Source organism: Pangasianodon hypophthalmus, chromosome 7 (assembly GCF_027358585.1).
Source record: "Pangasianodon hypophthalmus isolate fPanHyp1 chromosome 7, fPanHyp1.pri, whole genome shotgun sequence".
Taxonomy (NCBI): domain Eukaryota; kingdom Metazoa; phylum Chordata; class Actinopteri; order Siluriformes; family Pangasiidae; genus Pangasianodon; species Pangasianodon hypophthalmus.
Window position 1 is genome coordinate 29381879 of NC_069716.1, and position 18596 is coordinate 29400474.

At 36.6% G+C, this 18596-nt stretch overlaps 2 protein-coding genes across 4 annotated transcripts in view; both read left to right on the plus strand.

Annotated features, from left to right (window-relative positions):
- Positions 1 to 9360, plus strand: part of sv2bb (synaptic vesicle glycoprotein 2Bb) — a 40189-nt gene extending 30829 nt beyond the window's left edge. For all 3 annotated transcript variants that reach the window (XM_053235761.1, XM_053235758.1, XM_053235760.1), the window contains exons 9-13: positions 491 to 655; positions 1899 to 2032; positions 2158 to 2358; positions 2977 to 3136; positions 4052 to 9360. In XM_053235761.1, coding sequence (XP_053091736.1) covers positions 491 to 655; positions 1899 to 2032; positions 2158 to 2358; positions 2977 to 3136; positions 4052 to 4235 — 844 coding nt within the window. In that variant the 3' untranslated portion in view covers positions 4236 to 9360. The remainder of the gene's footprint in view (positions 1 to 490; positions 656 to 1898; positions 2033 to 2157; positions 2359 to 2976; positions 3137 to 4051) is intronic.
- A 4391-nt stretch (positions 9361 to 13751) lies between these two features.
- mespbb (mesoderm posterior bb) lies at positions 13752 to 15129 on the plus strand. The gene is made up of 2 exons (XM_026946650.3): positions 13752 to 14584; positions 14860 to 15129. The coding sequence occupies exons 1-2, from the start codon at positions 13877 to 13879 to the stop codon at positions 14911 to 14913; spliced, it is 762 nt and encodes a 253-aa protein (XP_026802451.1). The 5' UTR covers positions 13752 to 13876; the 3' UTR covers positions 14914 to 15129.
- Positions 15130 to 18596: the final 3467 nt, after the last annotated feature.

Consider the following 18596-nt stretch of genomic DNA (forward strand, 5'->3'; position numbering starts at 1 on the left):
AAATAAATAAAAACTTACCACTTATTTGACATACATGCCAATACTTAAAGCATGAAATACATAATAACAAGCAAATAAATGCTAATTATTACAAGTTATCACAAGGAGACAAACACCAGTTAGCATAACTTTTGGTAAATAAATAAATAAATACCAGTTAGCAAAAAAGTCACAACAATTAGCTTGATATTTCAGTAGGATCTCAGTAAATACATACTGTAGCACAGCATAACATATTAGTGATATTAATATCTCAATAAAAGACGTATCATTTAGAGTAATATCCCAAACGGAGATTAGCATCACTCATCTAAACAAATTAAATAAACTCGCAAACTTTACTGAACTGGACTGAATTAACGCTAATTTTAGAATTTTATTAAATAGTTAGTTAGTCGTATTTATTACAGATGCGAACTGCAAAGAAAGCGTGTGTAATGTTGCAGCTTCCACGTTTAACAGTCCTAACATTTGTGTTTGTGCGTTTTAGCTACTACGGATTAGCCGTGTGGTTCCCGGACATGATCAAGCATCTCCAGTACGAGGAGTACGAGTCCAAGGTGAAGACTTTCCCCAGAGAGAGAATCGAAAACTTCCACTTCAACTTCTCACTGGAGAATCAAATCCACCGAGACGGAAAATACATCAACGACAAGTGTGTAGTGTGAATGTAACCGGATACGAATGCGTTATTCAGAATGAACAGGAAGAGCAGGATGTGTGTGTGTGTGTGTGTGTGTGTGTGTATTAATATGAATATTAACATTAACATGATCATTAGCATGAACATGAATATTAAAATAATCGTTAATGCGATCATTCATGTGATCATGAACTTTAACACAAACATTAACATGAACATAAATTTGACGTTAACGAGAACATTAACATTAACACAAACATTAACATGACGATTACATGAACATTAACTCGAGCATTAACATCAACATGAGCGTTAATGCGATCATTCATGTGATCATGGACATTAATATGAACGTGAAGATTAACACAAATGTGAACTTCAACAAGGTGAGCGTTAACATGATCATGAACATGTACATAATCGTTAATGTGACTGTTCATGTGATCATTAACATTAACATCAAGGTTAAACATTAACGTTAATGTTAACATGAACGTGAACATTAACATCAACGTTAACATTAACATTAACATTAACATTAATATCAAAATTAACATTAACATTAACATTAACATCAACGTTAACATCAACATTAACATTAACATCAACGTTAACATCAACGTTAACATCAACATTAACATTAACATCAACATTAACATCAACATTAACATTAACATTAACATCAACGTTAACATCAACGTTAACATCAACATTAACATTAACATTAACATCAACGTTAACATCAACATTAACATCAACGTTAACATCAACGTTAACATCAACATTAACACTAACGTTAACATCAACATTAATATCAACATTAACATTAACATCAACGTTAACATTAACATTAACATCAACATCAACGTCAACACTAACATCAACATTAACATCAACATCAACGTCAACACTAACGTTAACATCAACATTAACATTAACATTAACATCAACGTCAACACTAACGTTAACATCAACATCAACATTAACATTAACATTAACATGAGTGTTCAGTGCTGTATGATGCCTTTACAGCATTCATTCATTCTTCTTTAGTAACTGCCTGGTCAGCGACGCAGTGACTAACTTCAGCTGCTAGTTTGTATATATTTTGGGAAATAGTTCATATTTAATTAAAAAAGCTTTCAATTTAGGCCACACCCACTTTTGGTGTAACTCCGAATACAGATGCAGATAGTGTCACTGTGTTACTCCTCTAGTGTGTAAGTGTGTTATTACATCATGATCTCTCGCTCAGGTTTATCGGCATCGAGATGAAGTCGGTAAAGTTTGAGGACTCGCTCTTTGAGGACTGTTATTTTGAGGACATCAGGTCTATAGACACGTATTTTGAAAACTGCACCTTTAGATCCACCACCTTCTACAACACCAGTGAGTGGTAATTATGCGTATTAATTAAACATGTGAAGTGTGAGGAGCACTCGATTAAATTTACAGTGCTGTGTGAGCTTCTGATCTCAGACCTGTAGGTGAAAGGTTTGTGTATTTTTCCTCAGATCTGTACAAGGAGAACTTCATTGACTGTACGATGGAAAACACGACCTTCCACCACCCCAAAACGGGCTGCCATCTAAACGTCGAGGAGGAGAACGACGTCCTCATTTACTTGGTCAGCTTTTTGGGAAGTCTGGCTGTGCTTCCTGGGAATATCATATCAGCGCTGTTCATGGATAAGATCGGGAGAATTAAAATGATCGGTGAGATGACGTAAAATATCAAATTTACAGCGAATAATGCAGTTTTCCATATATCACTGAATCTTTTGCTTACAGCTTCTTTATCCCTCTGTTGAGTCCTGGACTGTGATTGGTCAAAAAGTGTTGATTCATTTTCTATAACAGCAGCTCTGATTTATATTAATGCACTTGTTTCTATAGCAACAGCGCATTCACAGGGACTCGTACCACATAAACGATTAAAAAATCCTCGCTGTTATGGTGAATTTTTTTTTACGTAAGGAAATTATAAGTTTATGAGTAACATTTACGGAAGGAGTCTCCAGTGTCAGCACTCTGTAACAGTCAGAGGTAAAGAGTTTACGTTTTGCGGTTTCTCGGTAACATGACAAGCTGAGTTTTGTTTTTTTGTCTTATTAACTTAAATAGAGAGAATAAAGAGAGGCTGGTGAGGGAAAGACTGTTTATAGCTGCTATAACATAAGTGACAACAGGAACTAACTTGTTTTGCAGTGTTAAACGGATAAAAAGTAAATGTTGTTTTCTAATAATCTGAAATGTTTTCTCTGCCAGACAAATGCCAGGCTAATCGTGTTTTAAACATCACCTTCGTTGTATTTGTGTGTTTTCTGTGTGCAGGAGGCTCCATGCTCATCTCTGCCGGCTGCACCTTCTTCCTCTTTCTGAGTTACAGTCAGGCGGCCATCATCGCCTTGCAGTGTCTGTTCTGCGGCGTCAGCGTAGCGGCGTGGAACGGCATCGAGGTCATCACCGTGGAGATTTACCCCGCCTCTAAAAGGTATAGCATAAGTCAAAACCCTTTTCCATGCTCCTGTACTCTATCAACACGGCATAACATCTTGGTAAATAATACTAATTAGCAGAACAAGTCCACCAGCTGCATGTGTCATTTATATTAAAGCAAGCTTGGGTTTGAGAAAAGGTCAGTTTATACTTCACACATGACTTTATGTGTGCATGGAGAAGCAGCAGCAGCGCAAGTGGCATTGTTCACACACTCGCTTTTTGTGTCTTATGTACATCTGGAAGATTAAAAGCAACATTCCCTAAATGGCTCATCAGAACCAAAACTTCCACAAGTATCAGGTTTCCAAGTCGAAATGTAAAATGTTTAGCGGTTTCTTGCACAGCGAAATTAAAAAGGCGGACGAGCTACGTTTGACTAAAACTTCCTACTGTCGTCGTGATTGCTGTCATGAGCTGCGTCTCAAATCGAAAACTCTGACCTTACAGACAAAAGTATTTACTAATCTAGAAAATCCAGAAGACTGGTTCACAAAACAGAGCTCTTGGTATGTATAAAGTGTAAAGTCATGAGAGGTTTTTAGAATTCAAACATTAACTATAATAAGAAAACCAGTTAGTGTAGAATAGTACGTATGTGATTTGTGACACAATGCTGGTTTGTTTATTTAATTGTGGACACAGTGTCACATAGTGCTGTAATTCTCCCACTATTTACGCTGGTATTGCACCACACAAAGCGTTCATTTCTGAGGACGTACACAAGCGACGCTCCAAACAGCGACAGCCATCTTGTATACACGTGGTATTATAAATACGTATAATTCAGACTAAAGGCTACGTTCTAATCAAAGAAAAAACACAACCAAGATTTTATTTGATCAGTTATTAAACATTTTACCGAAGCCATTAAACCCTCTTTTTCCTCCCCCTTGCCTTGTCCTTACAGAGCCACAGCATTCGGTGTCCTAAACGCAGTGTGTAAACTGGCGGCCATCTTGGGCAGTTCCATCTTTGCCTCATTTGTGGGCATCACTAAAGTCATTCCCATCCTCCTGTCCTGTGCTGCACTGGTGTGTGGAGGACTGCTGGCTCTGAAACTGCCTGAAACCAGAGAGAAAGTTCTGCTGTGATGGGAAAACAACACACACACACACACACACACATATACACAAGAGGCTGAAACAGTAGTTGACGTGCTAACTAGAAATGTTATTAGACAGACACAATATCCTACTATATTATCAATAAACTCACAAAAAAATGTCCAGAGACCAAAAACGAGTGTTTACAACTTTACTCCCGGTGTCCAAGAGCATCTCAGTAGATTTAATCACAATAGAAATAATCATCAGGTTAAATAACAAACAGCACCTCAAACTAATTATTTACATGAACACATTTTTACTTCAGCTTGTCACGCTCAGACTCCAAATGAAACAGTAATAAACCTGTAAGGATGTTTTTTCATAGCACAAAGTACTGAAAATTTTGGCACCAGAAAGAATATAGGACCTCATGCAGGAGCTCAGGGGGCGGGGCTAACAGCACTGTTTGTATCTGATTGGTTACACCGCATAACCTCAGTAATAGTTTTTTTGTCTCTCTTTGCAATTTTTTCCCTCCATATACTCATCAAAACTTTAATTTACTTATATATCAGTGTTTAAAAATGTGTGCAATTATTACATCATTGATGTTCTTATAATCACAGGGAAAAAAAAATAATTTTAAGTTTTTAATTATTTGTCTAACAATTAATCATCAGCTAAAATTTTCATGCTGATGCAGTACAAATAAACAAAAATACCTGAAGGCATTTTTTAACCAATCAGAGAGAGGAACAGAGTTAATCCGAGCCCTTCTGTCACGCTGGAGTTAACGCTGGCGTCGCCGTGCCGTAACGAGGATGCGGTCGCTTTTACCGTCGTCATGGTGACCGTTTACGTTTCCTCTCAAACTGAACCAGAGCCGCGTGTCCTGTTGGTTCTTGTTAGTTAAAGGTGCAGTGAAAAAACACCCACTAATCCCCCAAAGACTAAAAATCACAACATAAAATCAGAATAACAGAATAACAACATCATGCACCTTCACTCACGCCTGCTGTAAACGAGAAGAAAGCCTCTAGAGCCGATTATAAAATATAGATTTCAGGTATCTCTGACTCACTTCACTTTTCATTTATTCCACATGCACTATATGCGTTAATGTTTCCCCTTTTGTGAGCTTTGTTCATGATCCTGATGTTCTTTTGATTTCCTGAAGCTTAAGACTGAATTTTCCACCATGTGTGTTAGATTTGATGAGGAGTGTACGCTTTGAGCTGTATTATGTCTCTCTGTGTTCACACCGGTGGCGACGTAACAAGACAGAAGGTGGAGCAACTGTCAAAAAAGTGGGAAAAGTGGGCGGGGAATAAGTGGAATTTAACAGGTGTGGTGACGCAGCAGGAGTGACGGATGGCGATATGCTTCTCTTCACCCCGCTGCTATGAAACTTTATCCATTTTTGATCCATATTCATTTCCAGTCCCTGAGACTCGCTCTACTGCTACAAGCTTTTCTGATTTACGTAAAACAGACCAGTTTTGATGTAAATAGATGGCAGCAGTTGCGAAGAGCAGGGATGCACTCTTCATAATTGGTATCTTTAGCCAGAAAATAACATCTAAAGCCCTGGGCGTATTTCGTGCAGAGATGACGTTCAGCTAAAAGCTTCAACATGACTTAATCATGGTGCAAATGGACGTCACGCAAATGGCAGCATACGATTGGTCGTTAAAAATGAGTCACTCCAACATGCATGACTTTGAGGAGTGGCGATATTTTTCCTGTAATCATCGATGTCACAATTCCACCTCTCAGGCTCCGAGCTCAATGAACACTCTGTATTTTATTGAACCGGGTCTTGTCTCCGCCCCTGATCTGTCATTGGTCTATTTCCAGATGTCCTCTGATCTTCTGATCATGGATTATCCTGTTTTAATGTTCCGATCTGTGTTTTGGCTACGAAAAATACAATTCATGGATTTCCCAAAATGAATCATGCTGATTTCACACACTTGCGTCCTCCTTCCATTCACCACACACTGTTGAAAATCGTCATGAAATTTTAACAGCGCCACCTGCAGCACTGGAGCACTCGTACATGAAAACTGATATGAAACCGCAGAAGGTATACGAGCTTGTATGTTCATGACGGTGATTGTGTCTTCACACAAGACGCACAGACGTCGTCTCCACACTCAGTATGCTGAGAACTTAACTTGTGGACAACCTGTGAAAAAAATATCTGCTTTTTCGGAGGAGAAATGGGTTTTTACGTATGTTCTGTAGCTAGCTACATCATTTATGCGCTCATATCGCACTAGCCAGGCGCTAGGAGTGAAACCATGGCAACCACTCATAAAATAACCAGCACATAACAATTTGAGATGAAAAATGGCCGCCGGAGTGAACACAGTGTAAAGCTCGACACTCACCACAGAACCTCCAAAGACATAAATACAGATGTTAAAATCGTAACTACTGGGCTGGATTTGGCTTTGTGTGTGTTCTGTGTCGCTGTAAATAATAATCGATTGGATATACGATGCTGTACAGAGTGTGTGTGAAGGCTTGAACGTCTCGTATTAGTAAGTCTGGACTGTGAAGCAAGTTTAGGCCAAAAATTAAATGTAGTTTGCATGATAAACTGGAGGCTATAAGCTTCCATTACTTGCTACATTAGCATCAGCTCCAGAAGTTACTAAAGAAGCGAACTTCACACACCAAACACACGTCAGCTTCATCACATCTGAAAAAAGAGGGATGCTAATTTAAGTTGTTGTTAATTTTTTAGCAGATTTGCTAAAAAAAAAAAACATGAGACATCGAATGCTATAAAATAATTTTTAAGGTCACACTGATCGTCATAAACTGATCGCAGTTTCTTATTTATAACCAATTCTGCACTGTACTCTTACACTCTTAAAGGAAGGACAGAAATGCTAATGCTAACAGTGACTGAAAGCGAACAGCCTTAGCATGTTTGTTCGATGCTAAACAATAAACAATCTTCAGTCAACATTTACAAAAATCACTTTTGCTCTGTAGTGCATTAAGTTCATTTTTCTGGATCGGTTTTGCAGTTAAAACGTCTAACGTTAGATCACCTTTCTGCTACGCCATTAGCCTTTTTAGCAAAACACTAGCAAATGTAGAACCTGACACATGCTAACACCTCACTATGGTGGTTATTTAAGGTTTGGAGTGTTTATAAGGTTTTATTCTTGGTGTGTGAGGGGTGTGTTTAGTGTTTCTGTGTATTTCAGGCTGTATTTACGTAGACCGCTAATCTGATATGCTAATCGCTAATTAGCATGATTAGCTTTACTACAATAGAGCAACACACACCACAGTTTTGAACGCAGCACTAATTTGCTTTATAAAATGTGTCATAATCTGACTCTGAAGCTTTAACATTAAAACTAAATACGAATTTTATAAATCAAGCTTTAAATCTCAAATCTGCAGCTTTGTGTTCGATAATCAATAAAAATGATTATTTAATTTAACAGCTATAGCAAAAAAAAAAACAAAAAAAAAACAGTGATTTGGATAAATCTGTTGTAAAGGAACTGGTGTGTGAATAATAACGTGTTTTATAACGTGTGAAAAACGTGTGTTTTGTTATTTCGTGTTCGTGTCATTGTGTAAAGAAAAGCCATAACTATCTGCTTGTCTTTATTTTCTTTTGTTTTTGTGTCTGACTGGAATGGATTAATTATTTCAGTGTCTTGTCTGTTTTATTTTATTTTAGTTTATTTTATTTTGTGAGTATAAAATTAAATACATTTATTCACGTGCTCTAAGGTGTGTGAGTTTGTCTCATTACCTGTAAAACCTTTAAAAAAAAAACAGGAAGTACCTTGAAAATAAAAATAAAAAAGCAAAACAACATTAAAGATGAATTTCAGATATTATGTACGGAGACGTGAGAATTAGTTACAGGAATTTCGACTCTTTTCAGTGAGTCAACTCTCAATATGTGAGTCGAATCCATAAGAGTCGATTCTTTTGGCTTTCAAATGATTCATTGGCATTTTTATTTTATTTATTTATTTTTTTTAAACTGTCCCAAGTCGTCACTCTTTGCCTGTCCATCATTTAGACTATTCAGTGAATTGCATTATATAATTATATACTTGCTGAGTCTGTTATTTTTTTTATTTCAGGTATTTTGACTCAGGTGTGTCTGTATTTGCTTTCCCTCATTCAACTATTTCATATTATTCTGCATATTAAAAACACATAGCAAGTGATTTTTATTTAAAAACACTGATTTTTCTTTCTGCTTCTCCAACTCTCAACCTGTTTTCACTGACCCCGCCCTCTTACAGTTCATTTTAATATTAATAATTCATGTTTTGTGTGTTTGGGAAACAATTAAAGGATTTATTTGTCACTTTGCAGCAGGAATAAAACATTTCTCTAGATTTATAACCCAGCCACTCTACAAAGCGTGTACGAAATTATGTTTGGAGATTTAGGAAACATGTAGAAAAAAAGTTTTCTGGTCTGATGAAACCTTGGCACGAAGTCAGAAATCCAACAACCATCCATGCTGTGAAGCATGGTGGTGGTAGCATCACGATGTGCAGATGCTTCTCATCAGCAGGGACTGAGAAACTGGTCAGGGTTGAGGGTGAGATGGATGTGTGTATCGGTGATTTTAAAAGGCGTATAAAAACAAGGAATTCCACAGATTCCACATGTTGCTGAAATTCTTAATAATATTATAAAAATGGGGGAAAAAAACTAAATTTTCACAATAAACAACTTTTGTTTAAAAAGAATCTGTTTAGTAATGGATCATCGTGCAATATCAGCAATCGTGTTGTCCAATTTATTTTAAAAATAAAAAGTACATTTTAAAAAGTATTATGTTAAAGATAATAATACATACACAAATGAAATAAAATATTTGTTTTTATTTTAAATAGATTCAGAATAGAGAGAGCATTCAGTCAGCAGGAATGACTTCCTGTATCACTTCCTGTTACATCATGGTTATATATAAACACGATCTTCTGGATGGTGCTCGTCTGTTTTTGGACGCTGCTCTCCTCCGGATGTGTTTATCCAGTGGTTAGATGTCACACACTCGTGTTTCTTGTCTGTCGGCTTGTTTTTTCGTTCACACTCACGGTGTTAAATATTCCCCGTGACACAGAGTAGAAAAAAAACACCAGTTCCCATGGGAATGCTGAACTGCGCTGTCTTTTTTCCACCATCCTTTAAAAAAAACTAGTCTATCTCTAAATGTCTGCTACAAGACTCCATGAAGGTTCTGTAATGATCAGTTATCAGTCCTGTACGGTGTGTTCTGATTGACTGAGAGCAGAAAGAACGATAATACGGGCTGTTATAAAGAGGGGTGTACTAATTAAATTAATATCAGGGTTAGTGACTGAATTAAATGTCTAATGTTATTGCAATTTTTTAAAAAAAACATTCGAAATCAGGAAATTCAGGATATTTGATTGTGTGATCAGAGCTAATGTAATTAATTTAATTAGATTAATACAATTTTACTTATACTTTTTAACCGTTTATAGTTGCGTTTAATGTTATGGAATACCTGTGAAACTGTCCTGAAGACTATAACATCAATAAAGTTTTTTTTTTTTTTTTTGGAAAAGTACAATTATGGATAAAAATGTATTTATGTTATGACTGAAATTAAACTTTTGCTTTTGCTCTAAACATAAAATGAGCAGAGTTTGTTTTGGAAAGAAGATGATGTAAAATTTTACCTTCATGAGACCAGGTTCATGATTAGCTAGAGTTTTTTTTTTGTTGTTGCGCACATTTACAGGGTTTTACTCTAGAAACATTTACACGCACGCTTTCTTATTCATTACTGAACATAATGTCTTTTTCCTAGAACACAGTGTTTGTTCTGCATCAGTGTTTACGCATATCACTTCTATCATTTACAATAATTAGATAAAATGATTTAATATGAAATCAGTTCACTGTGAGAAAATCACAAAAAATGAAGAAAATGCTCTGTAAGAAATAGTAATAGGCTTTGAGTAAAGAAGTAAATAAAATAAACTCTTGCTAAAAAAGCCTCTTATTGTACTGTACACTACACGCTTCTTTAACATGAAGTCAATTCAGTGCGTCATTTTTAAGAAATATGAACACAAACTTCAGAAAAAAATCTGATAATAATCAATGAAAGATAATGTGAAATCAACAGGAAATTCATCCAGGTTCTCTTTTAAACCAAAATATTTAACTCGATAAAATCAAACAGTTTAATTAGAGTCAGAGTCAGAGCAGTTTATGGAAGAGTGGAGAGATAACAAAGGTTCATCACTGTGATGCTGATCCTGTTTACGGCTCTGTCTGAGGTTTTATTTTATTCACTTTCAGCTTTACTCTAGCTGCTGAAGATTTAACACTGTAGCTCAGTGTATACATAATTAACTTGAGCTTAAATTTCTTTCCTAATAAGGATCTAGTTCAGGATTAAAGGTCAGTCACAAAACTTTAAAAACGCATTTCAGACCAATTGGTTTGTATGAGTAAGAAATATTCAAATAAAAAATAAAGCTAAGTCTAAAACTCTGCAGTAAATCACAATGACTTTAAAAATTCCACCTTTTCTTCTGGAGACTTGTAGAAAAATTCCCACCTTTTCACACACTTTAAGGTGTCGGATAATAAACCGAAGAGTGATAAAGAAGAGGGAGAAACAGTTCATGGAGCCGAAGTCATGAACTCTTGACCTCTCAGTCAGAAAATAAACACTAACATTTTTTAGTCATTTTTAATTTTTAAAAATTATTTAGAATCCTTTCTCTAAAGAGACTGGCATTAAAGTCGTGTGGAAATTTATTAAAAAAAAATAATATTAAGAAAACTGAAACACAGAGCAGTTCAGGGTGAAACTGACCACACAAATTATTTAAATTATTATTTCATTTAATTATTATTGTAATTATTTTTCTTATTCTGACATTTTTCCAAAATTCATTAAACACCCTTGAATATTTCAAGGTTCCATATAACTTTTTTTTAATTGAGTTCATGTTATAAATATATGATTTACATCCAACTAATTGTATTTAATTGACACTGATTAATTTTAAAAAACACAAATTTGACAAGAATTTGCTTTGACTTTATTGAGGGGGGAAAAAAATCAGCTAATATCTAAAAATCGTAAAATTACACAGAGACAGACTTGTATAATTTTTTTAATGTCTGGATTTGTGTTTGGGATTAATCCTGATCTTAATCCGAGACTGTAATTTTTAAGATAAGATAAGATAAGATAATCCTTTATTCGTCCCCAAAGGGGAAATTTGCATTGTTACAGCAGCAGATATAAAGATAAAAAGATATTAAAAAATATATATATATGTAAGTATAAAAAATATAAAAGAGACACACCAAGAATGCACAAAAACACAAACACACAACAGTATTAAAGTGACAGATCTAGATCTAGAAGATCTAGAAGATCTAAATTTATTTCCAGAGTCATTTTTAATCTGAGCTAATAAATCTTCCTGGCTCTTGTTGCGGATCTCGGTGATGTGACGTCGTCTCCTCATCGCGCTCAACAAGCTTCATTATCTCATTTACATGTTTGGTGTGAAATTCCAGCGCAGTGAAAAGGTCTCGGCCGTGATCCGACCTGCACGAGGTGCCGCTTCACACCTCTGTGATTGGGGGCGTGGCATTGGAGTTCAGCAGGGTTTAGCTCCGCCTCTCAGTCTGACCCTGTCACCTCGTTAGCGTGCAGCTGTGACCTACTGACATCACCGGTTTATCAGTACACCGGTTTATCAGTACACCGGTTCATCAGAACACCGGTTTATCAGAACACCGGTTTATCAGTACACTGGCTTATCAGTACACTGGCTTATCAGTACACCGGTTCATCAGAACACCGGTTTATCAGTACACTGGCTTATCAGTACACCGGTTTATCAGTACACTGGCTTATCAGTACACCGGTTCATCAGAACACCGGTTTATCAGTACACTGGCTTATCAGTACACTGGCTTATCAGTACACTGGCTTATCAATACACTGGTTTATCAGTACACTGGTTCATCAGTACACTGGCTTATCAATACACTGGTTTATCAGTACACTGGCTTATCAATACACTGGCTTATCAATACACTGGCTTATCAGTACACTGGTTTATCAGTACACTGGCTTATCAGTACACTGGCTTATCAATACACTGGTTTATCAGTACACTGGCTTATCAATACACTGGCTTATCAGTACACTGGCTTATCAATACACTGGCTTATCAGTACACTGGCTTATCAATACACTGGCTTATCAATACACTGGTTCATCAGTACACTGGCTTATCAATACACTGGTTTATCAGTACACTGGTTCATCAGTACACTGGCTTATCAATACACTGGTTTATCAGTACACTGGCTTATCAATACACTGGCTTATCAGTACACTGGTTTATCAGTACACTGGCTTATCAATACACTGGCTTATCAGTACACTGGTTTATCAGTACACTGGCTTATCAGTACACTGGTTCATCAGTACACTGGCTTATCAATACACTGGCTTATCAGTACACTGGCTTATCAGTACACTGGTTTATCAGTACACCGGTTTATCAGAACACCGGTTTATCAGAACACTGGTTTATCAGTACACTGGCTTATCAGTACACCGGTTTATCAGAACACCGGTTTATCAATAAACTGGTTTATCAGTACATCTACTGTGAACTTCATTTAAGAAATTCAGAAATCATAGCACAAATTTTTATTTTGTAACGTGTGAAGTTTGCGTCTTTAATTCTGCAGCTACGATGTTAATGCAGCTACGTAACGGAAGCTTATAGCCTCCACTTTAGCTCTGATTAAATCTGTACAAATCTGTGAGTTAAGAGTTTGATGGACACCATATTTGCAGAAATAAAATAAGTCAATATTTTAAACAAATTATACAAATCACATCACTATCATCTGAATAACTTTACAGTCTTCAATGGTTCCTGAAAGGGTTCCAGTTATAGTCTAGTTTTGTCATAGTGGAACCTTGTGTTTGTAAAACTGAAGAATGCTTCAGACTTCAGGCCACGCCCCCTACCCGAGTCTGAAACCCTGCATGCTCATGTGGCTTCGTGCTGCAGCAGTTAATGAGTCAGAGACGTTACTGTGGTCAGAGGAGTGAAAATTCACGCGTCTGGCCGTGAGTCTCGGCGTGTTTTTGTTTCCCAGATCAGGATTTTTTTCCCCTCCGAGTAGACGTGTAGCAGATTTGAAATGAAGTTTGAGGAAACAAGTGGTCAAAAGAAACTTGGATGTTTTTGTGAAGTATTTTGGAGAGATGCAACAAGATGACATCATCAAAAAGCGTCAAGCCAAAAAAAGTCACATTCATTATATTATTATTTCCTTCAAATAATCTACGTCCATCATCTTTATTGCATCTTCTCTTTTTATCCACAACATGACATTTAGCTCAGACAGGCACATGTCTGGGGTTTCATTTCTAATTTCCTCAAATCCAATGTCCACACAGAACAGGTGGACGTTATCTCTCTCCCTCTCTCTCTCTCTCTCTCTCTCTCTCACTTGTTTTCTTTCCCAGCATCCTCAGCAGACAGACAGCAGTGGGCTGTAGACGCCTGTGGAGGTGTCACTTCACACCTCCTGGTGTATAAAATCCTCCTCCGACTCAGACTCTCCAGCCTACACTCGTCCCTCTGAAAGCAAGAAGGATGGATGTTTCCTCTCCTCTCTTCAGCTACAGCTCTCTCAGCTCTGATTCAGAGATCTACAATGTCTCATCTCCCGAATCATCTAGCGAAGGAAGGCCAAAGCCGAGGAGGACGCGCTGCAAGAACCCGAGCAAGCAGAGGAGGAACGCCAGCGAGAAAGAAAAGCTGCGAATGAGGGATCTGACCAAAGCGCTCCACTATTTAAGGACATTTCTTCCACCTTTCGTGGCTCCAGCCGGACAAACGCTCACCAAAATCGAGACGCTGAGACTCGCCATACGCTACATCTCCTACCTGTCCTCTCAGCTCGACCTCGAGATGTCCTACTGCCAGAACAAAGAGCTCAGATCTCCTCAACACAGCTCGACTTCCCATTCCTGGGAAGCAGGAAACCTTGGAAATGAAATGGAAGCCTTCCATTTCCAGAAGAATAAACATCCTCGCAGTGATTTTTACGAATCCTGGACTGCAAGAAATGGAAATACGTTCCAGGATGAACAAGAACACATCACTCCTCCTCACAGTGACCTCATCTGTGATCACGGACTCCTCGAACAGCGTCACGTTGCACCCCAATCAGAAAGCGGATTTATCCGAGTGGAAACAGAGCAAAGAGACGGGACTGAAATGGAAATTCCCAACTGCGATGAGCTCTTCAGCTCCAGCTTCGACTCTCTGATGAATCCGCAAACATCCCTGTCACATCAGGTAAGAATAGTTAACACAAATAATATTCTCCAGCATAAAGACGCCAGCTTTATTTAGTGAAATGAGTCTAAAAAGGTGTGTTCTGATTGGCTGAGACGAGTGTACATGATACACTGTCACATTTGAATCCAATTCAATTTGATTGGGATCATTTTCCATTTAATGTGAGAATTTCCTCTGTTAAACAGTGGATTATTTGATGTATATATTTATGATCTATTTGCTAATAAATGAGTGCTATCTGAAATTAAGTGAAGTATTTTTTGTGCTTTTAGGACTACAGTAAAGCTGTGCAGTGTGAGAGTACAGGACGTGACTTCTGGATCTGAATCTCCTCATCATCTTTACTATAAATTACTTTTCCATGTACAATAATTAATTTATTCTAAATTATCACTTTTGTCTTATTGTAACATTTCTATTTTAATAATCTTTTTTGTACAAAAATTAATTCATAATATTTATTTATTCTAACATTTTTAAATACCTGTTTACATTGTTGTTTATGGAAAATATATAAATATAAACGCATATAGTCTGTTTAATCTGTTTGTCTTTTGTCTTGACTTGTTCATATAAATATATTTGGATATATTTAATTTATATTTAATCTGAATTTCTATCTGTATACATAATATTGGTGACAAAAAAAAAACTAAAATATTGAATATTAAAAAATAGCCAAAAAAAGTGTAAAAAAAATTAGATTAAAAGTACAGTAATTAAACAAGACATAAAAATATATGAGATTAAACTTCCTCTCATCCTAATCAACATTTTACAGATTAAACCACAAATATGTCACTTCTTCAGCACCCACAATTCCTTGCGGACTGAGCACGCGCACGTATATCTCCTTTCAGTGGACTTTCTGAATAAAGACAGATTTGTTTCATGCAACAAATTTCCAATTAAGGTAATTTGGGAAATCAGAATATTGTCTTAATCTGAAGGGGGCAATCAGATTGTGGCGTTTACATGCATGACTCAGTACTAATTAGAATATTGCCAATTTCTGATTAATATCGGAATAATGACGTGCATGTAAACATAACCAATGAGACAAACACAATCCAGAACTTAAATAGTGATGCTAATTAGGTGGAAAACAGGTGTGAGTGATTAGTGAGGCATGTGATGTGCTGGGGCTGTTTTGATGGATTTAAACAAATGAATGGTTGTTTATCTGCAATGGTTTAATGAGTAATACAACTGGTTGTTTAGGTAATCTGTTTGTTAGTACCCCTAAATCGGAAGTAATGAAATAAAATCCTAAAATCCTTTTCCTTAAAGTATTCCTTAGAATGTTCATTAAAATGTGATAAACAACTTCTTAACAACTCACAAAACAAAACACTTCCCTCAGAAAGGAGTAATGCACGCGCCAAACAGCGCCATCTTGTGAAACTATCCGCCATTTTGTGTAACTAGCCTATTTGAGCTTCAGCTATTAGCAAGCTAGTGCTAATGTAGTGCTAATATTTACTGAGAAATTGCCCAAAAATACAAAAGAAAGTTCAGCTGTTTGCAAGTTTTGACCAGATATTATGATTTAAAACCAACAAACTGTCATGAAAACTGTCATTTACTCTAAAATAGAGTAATTGTTATAATTATAATTACTCTAAAATAGAGTAAATGTCCATTTTAAGCTTAAATTTAAGCTGTAAAATGCGTTAGCTGACATTTGGACTGTGCTAAGCTAATTTGTTCGGTAGCATGTTAGCTTGAAAGCTAATGCATTTTAGCGGGAAACGGGTGTAAAAAAAATTTTTTAATGACAGAAGGTCAGCATAAACCTTGAGCTGCGGCTGCATAACAATATGTTAAATTTTACTCAGAGATGTGTATCTTTTATAGACATAATGGCTTAATCCATATTGGTAGATTTAATCTTAAGGCTAACCGCTAGTTAGCCGCTAGCGAGCTAGCTGTCTTCCCTTAAACATTACTTAGCTTATTAATACAAAGTTAAGTGTTTCACTAGTGTTTAAACATGACAATGCAATGATTTGCAAATCCAAAATATTTCATTATTTATGATTAATTGACTGTTGCTGTTGTACTAATTATATAATAATAATAATAATAATAATAACAAATATTATGAATAAAATTATATAAATCTAAAATATAAATCTAATTACAATATGAATATTAGTCATATTAATAATAAGTAATAATTATGGTTTTAATAATTATAGTAAGTATAGTTATATGTTCTTGTGGTTACTGTAACTACTATCACCTCTTGCATGTGGCTTATTTAATGTATTAATGTATTAAATAATAAAAACATCTCCATGATGTTTATAGGCATTGATGTTTAAATGTTCAGAGGAGGAAACCGAACCAGCACGACTCAGGACTTCAGCGCTTCCATTCTTCTGACTACGGCACCTGTGACCCATGACACAGCGACCCGACTCAGGCTGCTCTCACAAAACTGACTGCAACTTTTGTGCATTTGATAGAAAAAAAGAAAGAAGAAATAACAGAAAAATTATGACATGCTGTTACTGACAGTATTGTCTGAGATACTGAAATAAATAATGATTAAAAAGCATGTTGTGGACGTTGTAGAGTAAACTATAAAGTCTACAACACACTAAAATAATCATAATGTCTAATCATTTCTATTTCTGTTGCTGGCACATTTGCCTGACATCCACACTGTGATAGGAGAGAAAGTTATCATGTTAATGCTTTTTTACATTAAAGTTCATTAAGTTGTGCATTAATACATCATCAGTAACATTAACACAGTAACACTCTTAATAAAAAAAACTAAACAAGTTGAATAATCAAAATCAACCTCACACACAACACCTTAACAATATCACGCCTCTGTTCAATTCTCAATTCTGATTGGTCAGGAGGTGTTGATTCATTTGCTATAACAGCAGCTCTGAGAGGAGTGAAGGCTGTATTATCGTATAGTATAGCTTAAAGTAAGCACACATGCATTTAAGAAAGGAGTCTCCAGTGTCAGCGCTTTGTAACTGGCAGAGGTAAAGCTGTATGTTTGCCAACATCTTCGGGAAAGAGGAGTTTACGCTTCTTTGCGGTTTCTTGGTAACATGACAAGCTGTCAGGAAGCTGTTCAGGAAGTTAGCAACATTTAGTCACATGCTGTAGTTTAATCTGCTCAGATTCCCAAAACTCCAATCAGCACGCAGCGTCAGCTCCCGACCACCACTCATCCCGAGTGACTCTGCACCTATGGAAATTGCTCAGGTCAGTCTATCTTCAGGTGAAAAGGAACGTCAAAGACGATTTGGTTTGTGGAAATATGGTGTATCTCCAAGCAACATGCACACTGAGACCTGAAAACCTGAAAACAAGCGACAAATACAGGTGAGTCAAGCCATTACACTACCCCCGAAAAAGTGTTCGGAACCTCAGCATTTTCCACCACACTCTGACTCCAGTGCAGCTGGAAGTTTTATGGATAAAACCACGGCTCAGTTACTGAATATCCCTCTTATACCACTCACAGGCACTTTGACCATCAAAGCTCTTGATTCCACTCCCTTAGGAGGGGGAACATTTTCAAACCCAGCATCGCTCTTCAAATGCTGAAACTCTCTCTTTCATGATAACCATTGTAGGTTCCCCATGGCTGTCTAAACATGACCCTCAGATATCAAGGTGAGCTCACATCTTGGAGCAAAGCATGCTTTAACACCTGTCTGTCCTTCCTGATTCTTTTCTCACCCTGTCACGGTGAACAGCATTATGGGAATCAAAAAACTCTTCACTGATGAATCCATGATTCCTCAATCCTCCCTTCTTCAGCCTGCTTTCCAGAAAGAGTCGAGAGGAAGCTTCTAGATTTCTAGACACACCTGTGGTAGAAATCTTAATTAAATAAATAATGGCTTAAATAAAAAAAAAATATATCCTTGGATGAACGTTGATTAAAACCTGTCTGGCTTTAATAAATGGCTATATGAGAAGACAGGTGATGAGTAGAATTTTGTTTAGGCTAGAATTTTTAAAGTGCATGGCA